This window comes from Columba livia, chromosome W (assembly GCF_036013475.1).
Source record: "Columba livia isolate bColLiv1 breed racing homer chromosome W, bColLiv1.pat.W.v2, whole genome shotgun sequence".
Classification (NCBI taxonomy): domain Eukaryota; kingdom Metazoa; phylum Chordata; class Aves; order Columbiformes; family Columbidae; genus Columba; species Columba livia.
The window spans coordinates 10,232,061-10,251,426 of NC_088641.1; the positions used below are offsets into that span (position 1 = coordinate 10,232,061).

General features: G+C 41.5%; 1 protein-coding gene across 6 annotated transcripts in view; it reads left to right on the top strand.

Annotated features, from left to right (window-relative positions):
• The window catches only part of LOC102085910 (mothers against decapentaplegic homolog 2), a 72,081-nt gene extending 63,990 nt beyond the window's left edge, over positions 1–8,091 (top strand). For all 6 annotated transcript variants that reach the window (XM_065044824.1, XM_065044827.1, XM_065044829.1 and 3 more), the window contains 3 exons: positions 566–703; positions 1,157–1,301; positions 6,158–8,091. In XM_065044824.1, the coding sequence (XP_064900896.1) occupies positions 566–703; positions 1,157–1,301; positions 6,158–6,281 (407 nt within the window). In that variant the 3' untranslated portion in view covers positions 6,282–8,091. The remainder of the gene's footprint in view (positions 1–565; positions 704–1,156; positions 1,302–6,157) is intronic.
• Positions 8,092–19,366: the final 11,275 nt, after the last annotated feature.

The following is a 19,366-nucleotide window of genomic DNA, read 5'->3' on the forward strand; positions in this document are numbered from 1 at the left end:
ATTTCTTATGGGTATTTTTTTGCGATAGGGCTAAATGAAGTCCTGTTGGTTTTGTCCACACAGTGGGTTGTGAAATACTGTGGGTACTGTGGGCGTGTGTAAACTGAGAGTGTTGAAGTGATATACTTGTGTTTTCCTTTTTTTTTTTTTTTTTTTTTTCCATAGTGGCCTGTGCTGCTTCACATACAACAATTTAATATTAGCACAACTTTTAATTCTGTTGGATCTCATCTTTTTTATTTCCTTTTTGGTATTTCTTTAAGTGAAAAAGTTATTTGTCATTACATGGCTATTAGTCATTATTACATGGCTAGAAAATTGTATCTCACCCTTGACCAAAAATGATTCTGCTTCTCCTTTAAATATTGTGTGATCCTGGGAGAAAAATGCAAGTTAGTTGTGTTCTGCTTCTACTACAGCTGTCAGCCCAGCAGTATGATCCTGTAGATAATTTCTGTTTCTGTTGTAAAGAGAAACTTTGGCCTTCTCTGAAACAAAATACTCCCTTGTTTGTTAATCTGCTCTGGTCGTATCATAACAAGAGTTCCTTTGAATTTTACTACAGGAAGGGGAGTACGTCTCTATTACATTGGTGGAGAAGTTTTTGCCGAGTGCCTAAGCGATAGCGCGATTTTTGTTCAGAGCCCCAACTGTAATCAAAGATATGGCTGGCATCCTGCAACTGTGTGCAAAATTCCACCAGGTTAGTAGCCTGCCAGGCTCTTCTCGGTGGCAAACAATGATAGGACAAGGGGTAATGGGATCAAGCTGGAACACAAGAGGTTCCACTTAAATCTGAGAAAAAACTTCTTCTCAGTGAAGGTGCCAGAGCACTGGCCCAGGCTGCCCAGGGAGGTTGTGGAGTCTCCTTCTCTGCAGACATTCAAACCCACCTGGACATGTTCCTGTGCGACCTCACCTAGGCATTCCTGCTCCAGCAGGGGGATTGGACTAGATGATCTTTTGAGGTCCCTTCCAATCCCAAACATACTGTGATACTGTGATACAAAAGGTCTCACATAAAATTATCCAGTGAATATATTAATTTGCTTTCCTTTGGATAGTTCCTTCATAGTTTCTTCATAGTTTTGAGCTTCTGTGTAGCAAACACAAGTAATCATTGATTGTACCCTTTTGACTTTTTTTTTCTTTATAGGATGCAATCTAAAAATCTTCAATAACCAAGAATTTGCTGCTCTTCTGGCTCAATCTGTGAATCAGGGTTTTGAAGCAGTTTATCAGCTTACTAGAATGTGTACCATAAGAATGAGTTTTGTTAAAGGATGGGGAGCTGAATACAGGTAAGAAAATCTTTGTTTTTAAACTTGAAAGTCAGTTGTTTTTCTTCTTTCACTGATATGCTTATTTCTGTGTGGCTTCAAAGCCAAACGTACAGGCTTCTTACTGCTACTGTAGATACGTTGTCTGCAATTTGAACCCATATTTTCCTTTTTCTCCCCCTTTTAAGTCATGAAGACCAGTAAACTGATCTTAGCATTGTATTGAAGTCAGCTGTTGAACAAGGAATATCATCAAAATTTTGTTTACTTGCTCAGTCCTGCTCACTTGCTTTTTGTGGTGAAACCACTGACAACATCTAGCAGTTGCATAGTTTGTGGTATGAGATTATTTGTTGTTTATTAGATGTACAGTTGTTTTGGTCTCTGTCCTGTTCTATATGGAGTATAATGAATCCATTAGGTTGTGGTGTGTGATAGTACCCGACGGAAAGAATTGGAGTCACTCAGAGTGCATTCTGCAGAACAAACCATCTGAAGAACACACATTTAAAGGATATTTTTGAACTTGTAGCAGAAAAAAAATTTGCAGGAGTAAGATGACTGTAAAACTGCTAAAAACAGCTTATTGAGTGGAAAAAGTAGGGTTTTTAAAATTTGCTTTTGAATAAATTCTAATTGTATTCTCCGTTAGCATAAACTAAAAACTATAGTAGAGGAATATGCCTGGTTTTAGTGTAGTTTGGGAGTTTGGGGAGAAAAAGCATTGACTTGTAACGGAGCAATATTAAAGATTTCAGTATTTTGAAGAGCTAGAGATGTGGTTTTAAATAAAACTCTCAGACTTCTCTAGAAATTGTCCTCTGAAAGAAGTCTTGATATATACCCTGTTTCCATTCAAAATTATTTTTTTTTAAATCTGTATCATTTCTGAAGTTGAATAATGGCATGTAGATTCCACTGTAAATCCTGGGATTTTGATGCTTTTATCTGCTCTTGCAATATATACATGTAAATACTGGCGTCAGTACATGGGGGAGGCTTCTTGTCTAAATGAAGCCAATTTTGTAAAAGCATAATTAGATGAAATGAGAAATTTGAGTAATGGAATAAATTGGTACCTCTTTGTGAGAAAGAGGTACATGAGAAAGAATCTGGCTCAAGTTTAAAGAGCTGTTGGATTTGGCTCAAAAGAAATATGTATAAACTTACACATAATTAAATACAACATTCAAATCGGAACAGAAGAAAGGCTTAATCAGTCAGATTATATGGAGACAGCCTGAAGTGAATGGAGTGTAAGGGGTGGGTTAAAACAGTGTGGGAGGCTTTTGGTGAAGTGATTTCTAAGGAAAATGTTGGTTATTAGTCCATAAACCCTTCAGAAATCATTGGGTTGAAAAAACTCCAGTGAAAACTCCACCAGAACAGCACAGAAACCAATATTACTGACATAATGCTGAACTAGTTTCTTTTCATCTCTGTTTAAGATGCTGCTAATAAATTATTGATGCACAAAACTTCTAAGTTATGCCGCAGTTGTGATTAAAGCAAGAAGAGGCTGCTCCTCTGAATGCAACCTTGGATGTAAATGATGTAGTCAGAATTGTCAAAATAGATCAGGAAGCTGTAAAAATCCATCATACTTGTTAAAACTTCTGTGCTGAATTATTATGTAAGAAACGTTTATCATAGAACCGGCTTTGCCAAAGAATTACTTGCATTTTTGGGCATACGTGCATAAATATGGCAAGGTGGTAGATTTTATAAGCTTGGTAGACAAAATGGCTTTTAGCTTTTCACAGAATCACAGAATGCTAGGGATTGGAAGGGACCTCAAAAGATCATCTAGTCCAATCCCCCTGCTGGAGCAGGAACACCTAGGTGACGTCGCACAGGAACATGTCCAGGTGGGTTTTGAATGTCTGCAGAGAAGGAGACTCCACAACCCCCCTGGGCAGCCTGGGCCAGTGTCTGTCACCCTCACTGAAAAGACGTTTCTTCTCGAATTTAAGTGGAACCTCCTGTGTTCCACTTTGTACCCGTTGCCCCTTGTCCTATCATTAGTTGTCACCAAGAAGAGCCTGGCTTCATCCTCCTGACACTCACCCTTTATATATCTGTAAACGTTAATTAGGTCACCCCTCAGTCTCCTCTTCTCCAGCTCCAGAGCCCCAGCTCCCTCAGCCTTTCCTCATAAGGGAGATGCTCCACTCCCTTCAGCATCTTTGTTACCCTGTGCTGGACTCTCTCCAGCAGTTCCCTGTCCTGCTGGAACTGAGGGGCCACAACTGGACACAATATTCCAGGTGTGGTCTCACCAGGGCGGAGTAGAGGGGAAGGAGGACCTCTCTTGACCTACTAACCACCGCCCTTCTAATACACCCCAGGATGCCATTTGCCTTCCTGGCCACAAGGGCAGAGTGCTGGCTTGTGGTCATCCTGCTGTCCACCAGGACCTCCAGGTCCCTTTCCCCTATGCTGCTCTCTAATAGGTCATTCCCCAACTTATACTGGAACCTGGGGTTGTTCCTACCCAGATGCAGGACTCTACACTTGCCCTTGTTATATTTCATTAAATTTTTCCCTGCCCAACTCTCCAGCCTGTCCAGGTCTCTGGATGGCAGCACAGCCTCTGGTGTGTCAGCAACTCCTCCCAGTTTGGTGTCATCAGCAAACTTGCTGACAGTGCACTCTATTCCCTCATCCAAATCATTGATGAATATATTGAATAATACAGGCCCCAGTACTGATCCCTGAGGCACTCCACTAGATCCAGGCCTCAACTGGACTCTGCCCCATTGACCACGACTCTCTGGCTTCTTTCCTTCAGCCACTTCACAGTCCACCTCACTACTCAGTTGTCCAGACCGCATTCCCTCAGTTTAGCTGTGAGGATGCTGTGGGAGACTGTGTCAAATGCCTTACTCAAGTCAAGGGCGACCACGTCCACCGCTCTGTCATCATCCCTCCATCTTGTTATATCCTCATAAAAGTTCATGAGGTTGGTCAAGCATGACTTCCCCTTGGTGAAGCCATGTTGACTGCCCCTAATGACCCTCTTATCCCTGATATGCCTTGAGATGGCACCAAGGAGAAGTCGTCCCACCACCTTTCCAGAGATGGAGGTGAGGCTGACCTGTCTATAGTTACCCGGGTCCTCCTTCTTGCCCTTTTTGAAGACTGGAGTGACATTTGCTTTCCTCCAGTCCTCAGGCACCTCTCCCGCTTCCCAAGACTTGGCAAAGATGATGGAGAGTGGTCCAGCAATTACTTCAGCCAGCTCCCTCAGCACGCAGGGGTGCATCCCATCAGGACCCATGGATTTATGGATGTCCAGATTGCCTAACTGTTCCCCAACACAGTCCTCATCAACCCAGGCAAACTCCTCCATTGTCCTGCTTTCCTCTGGGGCCTCAGCGGTATGGGGCTCCTCAGGACAGCCTCCGGCAGAGTAGGCATTCAGTAACTCTGCCTTCTCTGTATCTTCTGTTACCAGGGCACCAACCTCATTCGTCAGTGGGCCTACATTGCCTCTGGTGTTAGTTTTATTTGCCATGTATTTGAAAAAGCTCTTTCTGTTGTCATGATGGTGGTAAAAGCTCATATCAGCAGATAAGTGTTTATGTTAACACATGAACTATCCAGGCTGAGGATCGTCTTCTGAAAAAACTTAAGCAGAGGTAATTACAGCCAAGAGATTTAGTGATACATGAACTGGAAATTCACAAGTAGAAGCAGCTGAATTTTAGCTTTGAGACTCTCCTAAGTGACCATTGCTATTTTAGCAACTTTTACTGGTGTAGCACAAAGCCAAGGTTGTTGAACAGATCCAGTTAGAGAATTTTGAGCAAATGTGTTGTGGAACGCGTCAGAGGGGAGTTAACAGTGGTGGATTAATGAACTTCCTTCTTTGGGAGACGATTCGGGGCTAAATGGAATTATATTTTCTGTGGTTTAGATTATTCTTTTATTGGATCACTTTGTTTTGGCATAGGTATTCGGGGTGAAGATAACAATGTTTTTTAGAGCGAGCACAGACCCTTGCCACTTTCTTCTCCTAGAAAAAAGTGAAACCACAGAAAACTTTTGAAATCCATCCTTTGAAATCCATCCTATTAATCTTTCTGCCATTTCAGATCCTCTGTTTAGGTAAAGAGATTTCCTTCAAGCCAAGGGTTGCAGTGCCAACAGTAAAAAATGTGCCTGACTAATCTGCTGCCTTGAAATCTTAACGCCTCCTTGCTTTGGCTTTGGGATAGCTAGAATTATTTGGAAAAAAATGGCTTAGCAACACTGGTCTTGCCAATCTTGTTTGGGAAAACTCCCATGCCTGGAATGGATACAGTGAAATAACAGGATTTCTCAGGCAAGAGGATGGCCAATACTGATTTCTTTATTTTGGAGATGAACAGGAAGATTGTTTTGAATAAGAGGTCTCTAAAACAAAGGTATATGGTAAAGTGAGTAAAGCTTGGGGGTTGACAATTATAAAGCTTTACTGAGGCTTTCTATATGGTGTTTAATTAATGGCTTCTGTGGTGGAAAATTATGGGTAAGTTTATATAGAAGACAAGGGAAACGCAATTTTTACTTGAAATGTTTGAGGATTACAAAATTCAAAACCTGCTATGCATGCAAGGCCCTTCGAAGGCTGTGATGCAGCTGCAAACAGCTATCTCTTGTTGTTGTTTCTCTTTTTTCCTTTTATTATTTAAACTTTTTCTTTTCCCCTTCTCCTCTCCCTTCTCCTTTCTTCAAAGACTGTCTGAAAAAAAACTTAGTAACACTTATGGTAATGGTTGCAGATTTTTACATTCCTAAGTAGTAGTTATGAATGGAAACATATTTGATTGCATGATGCAGAACTTTATGGCAGCCAGAGCTGCTTGCTGACTTTCCTATTTTTTATTTCCTAGGCGGCAAACAGTAACAAGCACTCCTTGTTGGATTGAACTTCATCTGAACGGACCTCTACAATGGTTGGACAAAGTATTGACTCAGATGGGCTCCCCTTCAGTACGCTGCTCCAGCATGTCATGAAACTCCTTCCTCCCTTACCAGTGGGCTAAATATTGAGTCCAATCAACAGACTTAATGTAACAGCTCGTCTGTCGTTAGTATTTGTGTGTAAGATTGGGTTTTTTTAAAAAAAAAAAAAAAAAAAAAAAGAAAAACAGCACTTGAGGTCTCATTAATTAAAGCACCTTGTGGATTCTGTTTCCTATACTCTGATACTAGATGAAAATTTAGTGTATAGAAATGCCTTCTTCAGAAATAAGGGACAGTTTTAAAGACTCTTAATGGTGTTTTTATTGGGTATATAATTGAGTGTCCTAATGGTTTATCAATAACATGAATAGCTAAGTATATGTACAGGTAATGTATCATGATCTCAAATATCACAGTATCGTGCTGTTCTCTATTTTAGTTCCCATAAATAGTTGTTTGGTTTTTTGATTGGGGCAAATCTCTCATAAAATTCCAAGACTCTACTCCTTTATTCTTTTATATTTTTTTATATAAGCAGATTTTTGAGTTGTCCTAAACATAAAAAGCAGACTTTCCTTGTAGAAAAGCTTAACTTTTTGCTGCCTTCTTAAAGAAAAAGAAAATCCCTCCATTGGAAGGGAAAGAAATGTCTTGAGATTCATCTGTGAAATCTTAAGACACATTATATGCTTAATGGGGCCTGAAATGAATTCATATTATAAATTCTGAGTATCCATCACACTAGGAGTCTATTTTTCCCTACCCATCTGAGTTGGTGCATCTGTTGCCAGCAGTATTGCTGGCACTGATGTAATTTGGGACTATTTTTGTACCTTGAATCATTGAAATCAGTGATTTTTTTTCTCATGGAATGAGAATTTACTGTAGCATTTTGGATACTGGATTAAGTAGACAAGGTTATTGGCTTACCCCTTACATCTGTATTTTTTTGTTAATCAGATGTCACTAAAAATCATGGGTTTTTTTAGGTTTTTGGAGTCAAATACCTTGGAAAAAAATCCTTTCTTTCATATAGGTTTTAAATAGATGCAGCTTAACATATTTCAGTAACAGAATTTAAATTTCTGATCGGAGTGGCTTTGTCTAGCTTACTTACATACCAGATCATACGCATTCATTATATCATAATGGGCCTTGTTATTAAAAGTAGTTGCTTCTGCAAAATGTCTAGGATAGTGGTTGCTGAGGTATGACCAGCAAAGGAGGACTTCTAGGTTCTTCGTGACAGTGCATGTTATTGTGAACCCTTGGACACTACAGCTGCGCCATATTAAAAATATTCCGAAATATATTCTACAGATAAGTGTGGGTTGGGGAAGGGTTGGGAAACTCTATAGAAGGGTTATTCTGACTTGAAAAAAAATTATACATCTTACTAACATATTACTAACAATCTTGTGATCTAGCTGTCTGTCATTCTTTTGTTATTGTGGCAGTAGTGGGATTGCCTTTGTCTGTTTGTTTTTGTATTTTTTTTCCTCACTGTTTCATCCATTACACTAGTTCTGTACTTTCTTTGTAAGTACAACTAGTGAGAACTTTAGCTTTGAAAACAAAAATGTGGCCAGTGTTACAGCTTTTAATCAGTCAACTGAATTGATGATAGTGATGGATATTTTTATGCTGTAAATGACTAGGGCATAGAAGCAATACCAAAAATCAAGCCTTGAAAAAGTGGGCCAGACACCTTTAAAAAAGTTGGCAAAGCAGTTACCAGTTTGTGCTAGTTTTACCAGTAGACTAACGTATTGGTAGAACTTGTGAACCTAAGAAATATGCTTCATGCGTGTTGCATTTGCCTAACATGTGAATACACTAATAAAAGTTTTAATTCTCATGATAGTTGGGTTTTTTCTTAATTAATTGCTGTATATATTTTCTGTCGAAGGTTAGGAATCATTATAAAATATAAATGGCACCAGTGTCCTGCATGTTGTGGCTGGAAAGATATAGTTTAGATGGTAAAATCAGTTCTTATACGTCTGTCATGGAGGTTCTGGATCTGTGTGTGTTTAGTGATAGAATTCTGCTCTAGGTCAAGTTTACTAAAACCGTTGCTTTTCTCTACCACAATCCAATTCTGTAGTTTCCGTACTGTGGATTTCTGTACGTGTCTGTTCGGTGACGGCGACGTTACTTACTTTGCCGTGAACGTGGTAATAACCTTGACTGGACCCTTTTTTATTTTGGTGGGCACTTCCAAATAGTGTACAAGGACGCTGCAGACGTTATCTGTAGACCTGTGGTGCTGCCTGTGTGTGAGGCCATCTCGGTCTGTGTAGAATTTGCTTTTTTTTCACTTCTTTTTGTACCACTAAAGTATTCTCTCCTGCTGTTTCTGTTTCAGCCACAGCACAGTAGAACAAGGGAACTTTATCTGCGTTCAAAATATTTGCTTGTCTGTATTTCATTTAAATACCTTTGGCAGTTCTCGAGTAACTTTAACCTACTCCTGTTTCTTAATCCAGTGCCTGACTTACCCAAATGCTGTTCCACTCTTCAGAATCTGACCAGTGCCTGCTCAAGCATCTTAATGCCTGTGGTATGTAAGGAATGTGTCTTCATCCCTCTTCTGCCAGTCAAAGTACCAATGTCCAGAATACAAGGGAAAAGTGATTTTTTTTTTTTTTTTTTTTTTTTTTTTCAATGAAGCTGTTTTGTTAAATAAAATACTTACCAAGCAGGGAGTAACCAACTGGAGATACTTAACTGTGGGTAGCTAGCTGCTTATCTGTGTCATGAAGCTGGAAAAGCTCTCTATATCATTGCCTTTAGTTTGGAGTGAGATTCCATGTGCATGGGTGCTGATCTCTCTCTTGTCACTAGCCCTGTCTGAGCTTGATTTTTATAGTACTACTGAAGCCAAGTAATCAAAAATCAGGTAAACAGCTGAACCTAAAAATTATTTTTGAGTTGCCTTTTAGCAGCTTGGATGCACTGAGCTGACATATCAGAGCCATTCCCCCTCCAAAGAAAAACTTGATTTAGTTTAGAAGTTGTTCCAGGGCTGAGGCTTCAAGAATTATGTCGAATGTCTGGACTCCTGCACCTTTAAACTGTGAGAATTGATAGTAGAGTGTTATCTATGTGTATTTCTCCCTTCCTTTTGTGCATGTTTCTTATTTAGGCAGAAAACTCTGCAACAGGAATTTTCTGCTGTTACTTTGGCATCTTCCACACAGTCCTTTGGCTTCTAAGTGCTGTTATACAAATCCAGAACATGGTGAGAGCTGTGGTGGTTTCTTGTTCTTATTCAGAAGTTGAGACTGATTGCAGGCAAACAGCATAAATAGTTTTAACTTCAGACTCCCTATATAATCAGCAGGGAGAGGTAAAATCTGAATTTGGGGCTCTGAATTCCTCTCTTGCCCGATTTAAATGCATAAAATACAAGTATCTGCCTTAAAATATTCTTGGGTGCCATCAAAGTAGTCAGATGTTTAGGAATAAAATGATAATAAATTAATTTACACAGTGAAAAGCAGAAATCACAACTGCTGTACTTCACCAAGATTTTTATTTTTATGTGTCCAACCTGATTTTTCATGTTGAAGTGGGTGGGTGTGATGTTTGGGGGTTTGATAATCCTCTGCAGCTCTAAATTGTTGGCACAGTGAACTATGTTTTGTTTTAACCTTCAAACTTCTCGTACTTCGTTGTGGTTACAGCTTTTTTTAGCATTGCAAACTGAAATTTTACTGCAGCTGGGTTTTGAGTTAAAATATTATGAAATACAGGATTTCACTATAGTAGTCAATGGTGCGGAGTCTAGTTGGAGGCCAGTATCTAGTGGAGTGCCTCAGGGGTCAGTACTGGGGCCAATATTATTCAATATATTCATTAACGATTTAGACGAGGGAATAGAGTGTACTATCAGCAAGTTTGCTGATGACACCAAACTGGGAGGAGTGGCTGACACGCCAGAAGGCTGTGCTGCCATCCAGCGGGACCTGGACAGGCTGGAGAGTTGGGTGGGGAATAACCTAATGAAATTTAACAAGGGAAAGTGTAGAGTCCTGCATCTGGGCAGGAACAACTCCAGGTTCCAGTATAGGTTGGGAAATTACATATTAGAGAGCAGTGTAGGGGAGAGGGACCTGGGGGTCCTGGTGGACAACAGGATGACCATGAGCCAGCACTGTGCCCTTGTGGCCAGGAAGGCCAATGGCATCCTGGGGTGTATTAGAAGGGGGGTGGCTAGTAGATCGAGAGAGGTCCTCCTTCCCCTCTACTCCGCCCTGGTGAGACCACATCTGGAATATTGTGTCCAGTTCTGGGCCCCTCAGTTCCAGAAGGACAGGGAACTGCTGGAGAGAGTCCAGCGTAGGGCAACGAAGATGATTAAGGGAGTGGAGCACCTCCCTTATGAAGAAAGGCTGAGGGAGCTGGGTCTCTTTAGTTTGGAGAAGAGGAGACTGAGGGGTGACCTTATCAATGTTTATAAATATATAAAGGGTGAGTGTCATGAGGATGGAGCCAGGCTCTTCTCGGTGGCAAACAATGATAGGATAAGGGGTAATGGGATCAAGCTGGAACACAAGAGGTTCCACTTAAATCTGAGAAAAAACTTCTTCTCAGTGAGGGTGACAGAGCATTGGAACAGGCTGCCCAGGGAGGTTGTGGAGTCTCCTTCTCTGGAGACATTCAAAACCCGCCTGGACATGTTCCTGTGCGACCTCACCTAGGCGTTCCTGCTCCAGCAGGGGGATTGGACTAGATGATCTTTTGAGGTCCCTTCCAATCCCAAACATACTGTGATACTCCACCCACACAGCATTTTACTTGACTATGAAGCCGTGTTCCTTTTATCAAAACAAGTTTGACTATAGCCTAATTTTGGGGACACTGAAGCTGCAATAATAGCTCTGAAGAATACTTCTGTTCTTAGAAGAATCACAGATATTGCAAGGAACACACTAGCTATATCAGAAAGGACGGACCTGCTCAGGGAATTAAATTGCAGCTGGTCTGAAAGTTTATTGCTATTAAGAAAACATTAATGAAATGTGTGTTTTCCTGACAACGTGGCTAGGAAATAACCATCATAAACTGTGTTAAAGGAGGCTGTTTAAAAATAACCTTCAGTCACATTGGTACACTTTTCCATCTCTCTTTTTGGGTAAAAAATGCTCTAAATAAGGGTGCTCTTTTCTTGGGAAAATACAGCTGGTGGAATAAGTTTTTAGAACTAGACTGTCACTGCTACAAAAACAAGAATCTAGGCTTCAAAGCTGAGAAGAGTTTTTGATGTTACATTAGCTGTTGCTTCATTACCTGTAATCAGAATTAAATCTAGTTAGTTGGCAGAAGAAAAATGAGTGACAAGAAATGGATATGTAAAAATGTCAGAGCTTGATGCTCATGATCCTTTTCTGCCATGTAGAAAATTTACTCAGGATGGATTCAGTAAAGCCCAGTTGCTTTTTCTGTTCCTTTTGGAATAGAGTCCAAAGTGGCAATGGATAAATATATATTCCAGCCCTACTGTTGTGTGGATATTTTGTTTTGTTTTTTATTTTTATTTTAATTTGAAACAGGGGAAGTTGAAACAAAGCTGATTTTTCTGTTAACAGCATCTAGCTATTTGCTCATCTGAAGCTGTATTGAGGTATCATAAAAAATGAATGTATGCCTCATGAATTAATTGAGCTTATGAGCAAGGTGTACCTAATGCAGCAAATTCCATTTGATTTTCAAACTGATCTTTGCTTTAAAGTCTCTCTTACTTGCCTTTTTGTTTTGAAGTAAAATTCCAAGAACAGCTATTGTGGTATCAAGCATAGAAAATCATTAAACTTAGGTTGCCAGCAGTTGCAGTTTATCTTCGGGTGAAGGGGTGGATGCTGCCCATCGGTTCTTATTTAAATGTTTGAAATCTTTGTCTAGGTGGTTGGTCGCCTTTGATCGAGGAATAACGAAACAAGGAGGCTGGAGCCTTGAACATGCAACCAGTTTACAAGCTGGAGTAGAAGCAGGTCAAGCTGTAGAACCGTATGTTGGACCAGAAATTTTAGACTCCACAGGGTTATTTGTCATATGCTCCAAAATCTGCAGAGATACGGAAGAGTTAGACAGGGAACAGAATACGGGAAAGTTTAGGTTGTCTAGATGCATGAATTACTTTGAAATAAAACCAAAGCATAATGAGTTTAGAAACACTTCAGAAGTCCCGTCTTTTCTGTTTGTATTGCATCTCCTTGAAGAGTTGATCTGTAGGATTCACGAAGCAAAGCTGAGAAAAAGATGTGCTTAAGCTGTTGAGATTTGGGTGGGAGTTACTCAGCATGGACTCCTCAGGGCTCTCACAGCTGGGCATTGAAGTATTTTTTTTTTTTCCCTGTGAAATTATTGATGGAGCCTGTGGTTTTTTAAAAAAAAAAGCCTCAGGCAGCAGAGATGGGCTTCCCAGGAGAAGAACAAGAATTGATCCTACTTTAGCTCTGAGAAGAGCAAAATTTATCTTGCGGCAGGCAGTGTCGAGATCTGTGAGCTGGTGGGAATCCAAGTGATGCCACACGGAGAAGGACTGTGGACTAACCCAGGAGATGTCAGCTCAGGTACTGTCCTAGTGAAATTCCTTAGGGACCTGAGCCAGGTTGTGCTGTGTGTTGGTGCTGTGGCCTCCTCACATCCTTGGTTACCAAGACAGATGAAGCTTGGGCTTGTCTCTGCTGCTGGTGGAGATGGGTAAGAGCTCTACAAGGTCCACCAGAGGGTTGAATGAATATTCACTACCCAGACTGATGTCTAAGAGTGGAGAAAGGACTTTAGAATTAGTTGCCATGAATTTTTGTAAGCAATCTGGTAGAATAGCAAAGAGCATCCACTTTGGTAGAGAAGGATCTAGAAAAAAAATAGATTTGCAGTGGGAAACAAATGAAATTGGCTTTTAGATGAGGGCTGTGGTGCATCTGAGGAACTAAGTGGTGTCAGAAGTGAGGGAGGATTGTCGAGCTGTGGGTTGGGAAGGGCTGTGGTTGCTCTGGAGAACATCAACCCTCCAGGCTGGACATGCCTTGCAAAAGAGATACACAGTATTGAGATGTACATTCATACGCCAACATAAACCCTCTCTTCTCTTTTTGTAGTTAAACTTTGTAAATGATAACATTAATTTAGGAACAATAATTCCCTTCTAGACAAGTTCACTTTTTTTTTCCCAGCTTCAGAAGTCTGAAAGTCCAATGGGAGGAAAAAACACAGCTATTAGCAACGCTGATGTTAGTACTGATGTGATGGGAAAATATCTTCATAATGTACTCAGGCTTTGAGGTTTGTTTAGTGTGTGAAATTAAGATGGGCAAAGAGCCAGGGCGGAGAAATAACTGAGGTTTGGTAGAACAGGAAAAGTGGTAGAGCTGAAAAAAAAGGCTGATCCTCAGCTTCAGCAGTGATATGTGGTCACCAAAGCACCCTGACCAGTTATCTGAATGATCTTGATTATGTATCAGTTACTTAAAGATCATAAAACTGGTTATTCTTTTGTTTCAACAGTGACACAGGAGCAGGCTTAATGGAAATTGAGCTGAGGGGAGCACAAATCTAGTTTTTCATCTCTTTTACTGTCAAAGCTAAGACTCAGTCCTTTGAGGATCAACTTGAGCTCAAGACTGAAGAACTGACACAACTTGTCCTGCAGCCTGGTACTGGATGGAAGAGACTGTTACCTGACCCACAAGGAGAAGCAGTCTTACAAATAAATAGTAATAAAAAGCCCACAACCTCTGTGAGAAGAGGTTTGCTGTAATATCTACATTAATTTTGATTTCAGAGCAGAGTTTTGCTTTTTTTTTTAATGAGAGCACTTGAACAATCCCTGTGAGTGTTCAAGTGCTCCTCAGCAAATAGTACATCTCATCCTGTGAAGCAAAAGTGTTTTATTTTGTGAGTTTTTGGTGGTATTTCTTTTGTTAGGGACTGAGCAGAAAGTCATATTAGGAGGAGGAAGGAAAAAACAGCTTCAAAGTTATCTACTTAAAAAGGGGGGGGGAGTAGGAAATGAATTAGTGTGCAGGTAACAGTGTAAATATTTTAATCGTTTGGATTTAGAGTACTGGGTTGAAACCTGCCTGGCTGATTGAAGTCTCACTGAACTTCAGCTCAAAGAGGCTTTATTTCAAGTGTAGGGCACTTGATCACAAATTTGTATTATTTTTAGTTTGTCGTGTCAACAGACACCCTTGTTTTGTACAGCTTTGTTTGGCTGACAAACAGTATGGCAAAGGTGTCCTGTCTCCAGTGAAGACACCTGAAAACAGGTCAGCCATCAGTTGAGTTATTAATTTGGTTTGATGTAATGAACTTGATACATCTGCGAAGGCACTTCTGATCTTGGTGCCATCCCAAGGGCACAAACTAAAGCTCAGCAGTTCCATTTCTTTCATACCTTTCAGAAGGTGCTTTCTGAGTACCTTATTTCTGGTCATCCAGTTGAAATCAAGGCTTTGCTGTAGTAATACCATAATTATGTGCTAATGACCATAATTTGTGTTTTCTCTCTGACTTCTACCTTCTGTCAGTAGAGCTGTGGCCAGTTTACACGAGTGGATGCTATTTGGAGTCAAAACCCTCAAGTCTCGTCTTTGTTAGGTAACCAAAAAGCAACTGTAAAGTTCTGGAGATCTGTTTGTACCCAGTGCTTCCCTGGATGTGCTCTGAGAGCTTAACAAGCAGAAAGAATAGTTTATTAATATTGTGACATTGGGAGGTTGAGCAGGATTCTGGAAAGTTGGATCTCTGACCTAGGGTAAGCAAAGATGTTTCTCCTCCTGCCTTCCGCCAACACCCCGTGTCTAGTGCTGTCAAAAGATCTGGGTACATTTAGAAGACCTAGTTGTGCTGTTAATTAGCACTGTGGTAGGTAGCACCGGCCACACTAATTGCTACCATTGGGTCTGTTATGTCCAACTAGGTGGCTGACAAAATACAGACAGACGGCGATGGATTAACTGACTTTTTGACTGTGGTTCAGATGCTGGCTCGAGGAGCTCTAGTTTGCTTACAGAGGCTGCTGGTGGGCTAAATTTAGTAAGACCTTGTCAAAAGCCAGCTTAATGAGTTAGCTAGGTATTGAAATGCATTTGTATTTCTTAAATATTAGGACCAATCGTTGAAAGACATCTAGTTAAGAAAACATGTAGCTGGATTAAAACATCAGGGGAGCAGGGAGGAATTGGTGGACTTCTTCCTGTGGTGTAGGATGTTTAAGTGGTTCCAGATCAACCCAAAATTCATGTATTGTGTGCTAATTTTGGCATGTCTGCAGCTGTGGAGCTCTGGCTATGAGAATTTCCCCAGCTGTGGCTGAGCTAATTCCCAAATTAATGATTTCTAAGATAGACCTTTTAAGCTATGCAGGAGCTGTTCCTCCCCTTGATATCCATAAATGTCCTGTGCTGTAGCCGGCATCCATGAAACCTGGCTTTTCACAGAGCAGTCTGAGATCTTTATTGCATTCTTGTTATCCATGTGTTTACAAGATGTATAGACAAGGTTTTTAGGGACATGGTTTAATGCCAGAGTTAGGTTATGATCTTAAGGGTCACTTCCAACCAAAATGATTCTGTGTGGTTAAGGCAATGTCAACTTTTACAAGCCAAGTCCCTCGGGGTCTCTTTCCCCATGTTTTTTGTGTTTTGGTTTTGTTTTGTTTTTTTGGGGTTTTTTTGTTTGTTTGTTTTTTAAAAAGAAAGAAGAGCCAAGCACTTCTGACAGAGTCGAAATGTTACATGGAAAAGTGTTGATTACATGGGACTGCTGAATAAAAGCAAAGCAGACAAGTTGGTCCCTTGCTTGTCTTTCCAGCCAAGCGACCTCCCCAAGCTTATGTCACCACATGTGGCTCCAGCTATTTAAAAATTAAATTTTTTTATAAGTCTTCTACTGAATATTTCTCACTTTGAATTTTCTGTTCCCAAATAACATGAAAATCATCTGCCTCCCTTCACATAGTGTAGGCATTTGGTTCTAAAGCTCCTCCAGCTGTTGTTATATACGGCACAGCAGCTTCTATTTGGATGTGAGTATTTCTCTTTCTCAAAGCTGTTGTATGAATTCACTTCTAAACCCCTTCATGGTTTTCACTCCTCCTAACAACAGGACTGTCCTGTCTTCCCAAAATTCGCTGTGCTATTCTTTAACTCCTCCCCAGCCTCGTTATCTTACAACCCAGGGAAGCAACCTTTTGATCTGCATCATGGAAAAGTGTCATTTTTCCCCTCTCATAGAACCATTTTGGTTGGAAGAGACCCTCAAGATCGAGTCTAACCATTAACCCAACACTGGCGCTAAACCACGTCCCTAAGAACCTCATCTCCATGTCTGTTAAACCCCTCCAGGGATGGTGATTCAACTGCTTCCCTCTCAAGATGGTTTGTGCAAAATCCTGGGTCTCCCAAAGCCTAGGACAGCTAAAATCTGCAAAAAAGGCCACAAAAATATGTTTTGAAGATATCCTGCAGTGGTTGCAGGTAAGACCTTGTGGTCTTAGGTAGATGCCAAGCTTTATTTGAATAATTTTTGTGAGCATGGAATTTGTTAGAGCATCTTGTCAGGCATTGGAACAGGCTGCCTAGGGAAGCGGTGGAGTCACCATCCCTGGAGGGATTTAAAAAACATGGAGATGAGGTTTTTAGGGAAATGATTTAGAGGTGGACTTGACAGTGTTAGGTTAACAGTTGGACTCAATGATCTTAAAGGTCCTTTCCAACCAAAACAATTCTATGATTCTATGATCTTGTGACTTTAGCAAGACAACCTTAAATTCCTATGGGCAAGGTTTCCACCATGCCCAACTTGATTCTGCAACTGATATTCCAGCCAACCACCATGGTCAGATGGTGTCTATCGCCCTTGGGCACATGGTCTTTGTTCTTCACATGAGGTTTCATCTATAAGCTTTGCTTCGGGTGTTCCCAGATGGAGTTGCGCTCTCTTTACTCTCCTGCCAGACTTTCCCACAACAACCTGGTCATCACTTGCACTGTGGCAAGACTTGTTGGGTGGTTGGGAACAAAAAACCTGTCTCTCCCTAGGTTAGTGTTAGCAAACACCATCTTTTCTGGTTGGAGTAGCTCATACAGGCAACTTCAGTAGCTTGGGTTTAGTCCTGGTAGACACAGAAATTTCACATTCATGCCCTAAAGCTCCAGGCTGTTTTAAAAAGCGGTCATGCAAAGTTTTCTGGTCTGTCAACCGCAGTGTGCTCTATCAAGAAGACTACCTTTTCCTCCATCAGGCAGTCTCTATTTCCCTGTGGCTTTGGTGTAAAGACAACAGGATTTGCTCGTCTCAGCAGCTCCCCTCCTGCTTGTCCTTGAACGCTCTAGGAGATTAATTGAGTGATGCTTTTTTTTCCCCCCAAGGTAGATCTATTTTGAAATTGTTTCAAGGGCATGTGATGTGGAGTTAGCCAAATGTAAATAAACTCAGCTGGCTTATTTCCCATGTGACCAGGAAATGTTGATGCTTCTGCTTTTGAGTAGGTGTAGGTTTGTGCCTAGGGTCTTTCTCAGGTGGTCCGGATTGCACGACTGAACTCTTCTGGAGTTGGTCTCCTGAGCTTCACTATTTCTTTATGAAGATCTGAAGAAGACAGGATGATGCTCTCATGATTTTGGTCAGTGAAGCAGTTTGGAGGCAGCCTTCATGTTGAGGTCTCTGAAACCCATCTGGGACAATCCCTGACCACCTGAGCCAGAGATCTTTCCACTTGATTAATCCCAAATCTAAAACACTGTTCCTCACAGCTGGGGTGTCCTGCAGGTCTCCTTGCTTGCTAACTCCTCTTCCCCTGTAGTACCAGGGGTCAGAGACAGGGAAGAGAAGTTCTCCTAGAATAAGCTTTCCCTTCTCTCTGTTATAGCTTCTGACTGTTCTGGGATACCTGGTAGAATCAGCACTCTGGGTTTCCCCTTTGGCTCTTTTAAGATCCGTTTTGTCCCCATGCCTGGTTGTGGGTTGGACATTTGGCTCCTTCAAAGAATCATAGAATGGTTTGAGTTGGAAGGGACCTTCAAGGGTCATCTAGTCCAACCCCCTGCCATGAGCAGGGACATCTTCACCCAGATCAGGTTGCTCAGAGCCCCGTCCAGCCTGGCCTGGGATGTCTCCAAGGATGGAGCATCCACCACCTCTCTGGGCAACCTCAGCCAGGGTCTCACCGCCCTCATTGTAGATGAAGGAAACCTCACTCTTCATGTCTGACACGGCTCAGGTCTCAAAGGAAGAGTGTTCCTTCAGAGTCTACTTGCCTTTTTCTCTAAGACTGTCTAATTCAGCCAAGAGATGAATGTTGTTTCCTTTTCCAAGCCTCACACCTAAAAGGAACTCTCACACCCTTCATATCAGGGAAGTTCTCCCATTTGAAGGTCTTTCTGGTGGGTCATGGGCAACTGTTGCTTCAAGGTAAGAATTTGGCAATTCCAAGCAAAGGCAAGGAGGGTGCATTGAGGCTTGCCTCCACCACCACACTCGGCTGCCAGGTCCTCTTGTTTGAATTGAAGGATCTGAGGTGCTTCCTTTTAGAGCTAGAAAGATGATGAGGGGTCTGGAGCGTCTTTCTCATGAAGAAAGGCTGAGAGAGCTGGATCTGTTCATTCAGCCTGGAGAAGAGAAGCTGAGAGGGGATCTCATCAATGCTGATAAATGTCTCCAGGGTGGGTGTCAAGAGGATGGACTAGACTCTTTCAGTGGTGCCCAACGATAGGATGAGGGGCAATGGGCACAGGCTGAAGCACAGGAGAAGTTTCATCTAAATATGAAGAGAAACTTCTTTCCTTTGAGGTGCCAGAGCCCTGGAACAGGCTGCCCAGAGAGGTTGTGGAGTCTCCTTCTTTGGAGACATTCAAAACCTGCCTGGACACATTCCTGTGTGATTTGCTCTGGTGACCCTGCTTTAGCAGGTGGGTTGGACTAGATGATCTCCAGAGGTCACTCCCAACCACTCTGTGATTCAGTGATTCTCTCACCTGTATCATGGATCATCTTCCAGCAGCATCCCATCTCTGAAGCCTTGAGGGTAGATGCAGCGTTGGGCTGAGCAGCTTCGTGGTTGGAGTTGTGGAGCAATGACCCTTTGCCCTTTTAATCAACGATGTAGGGAAATTGCTGGGATT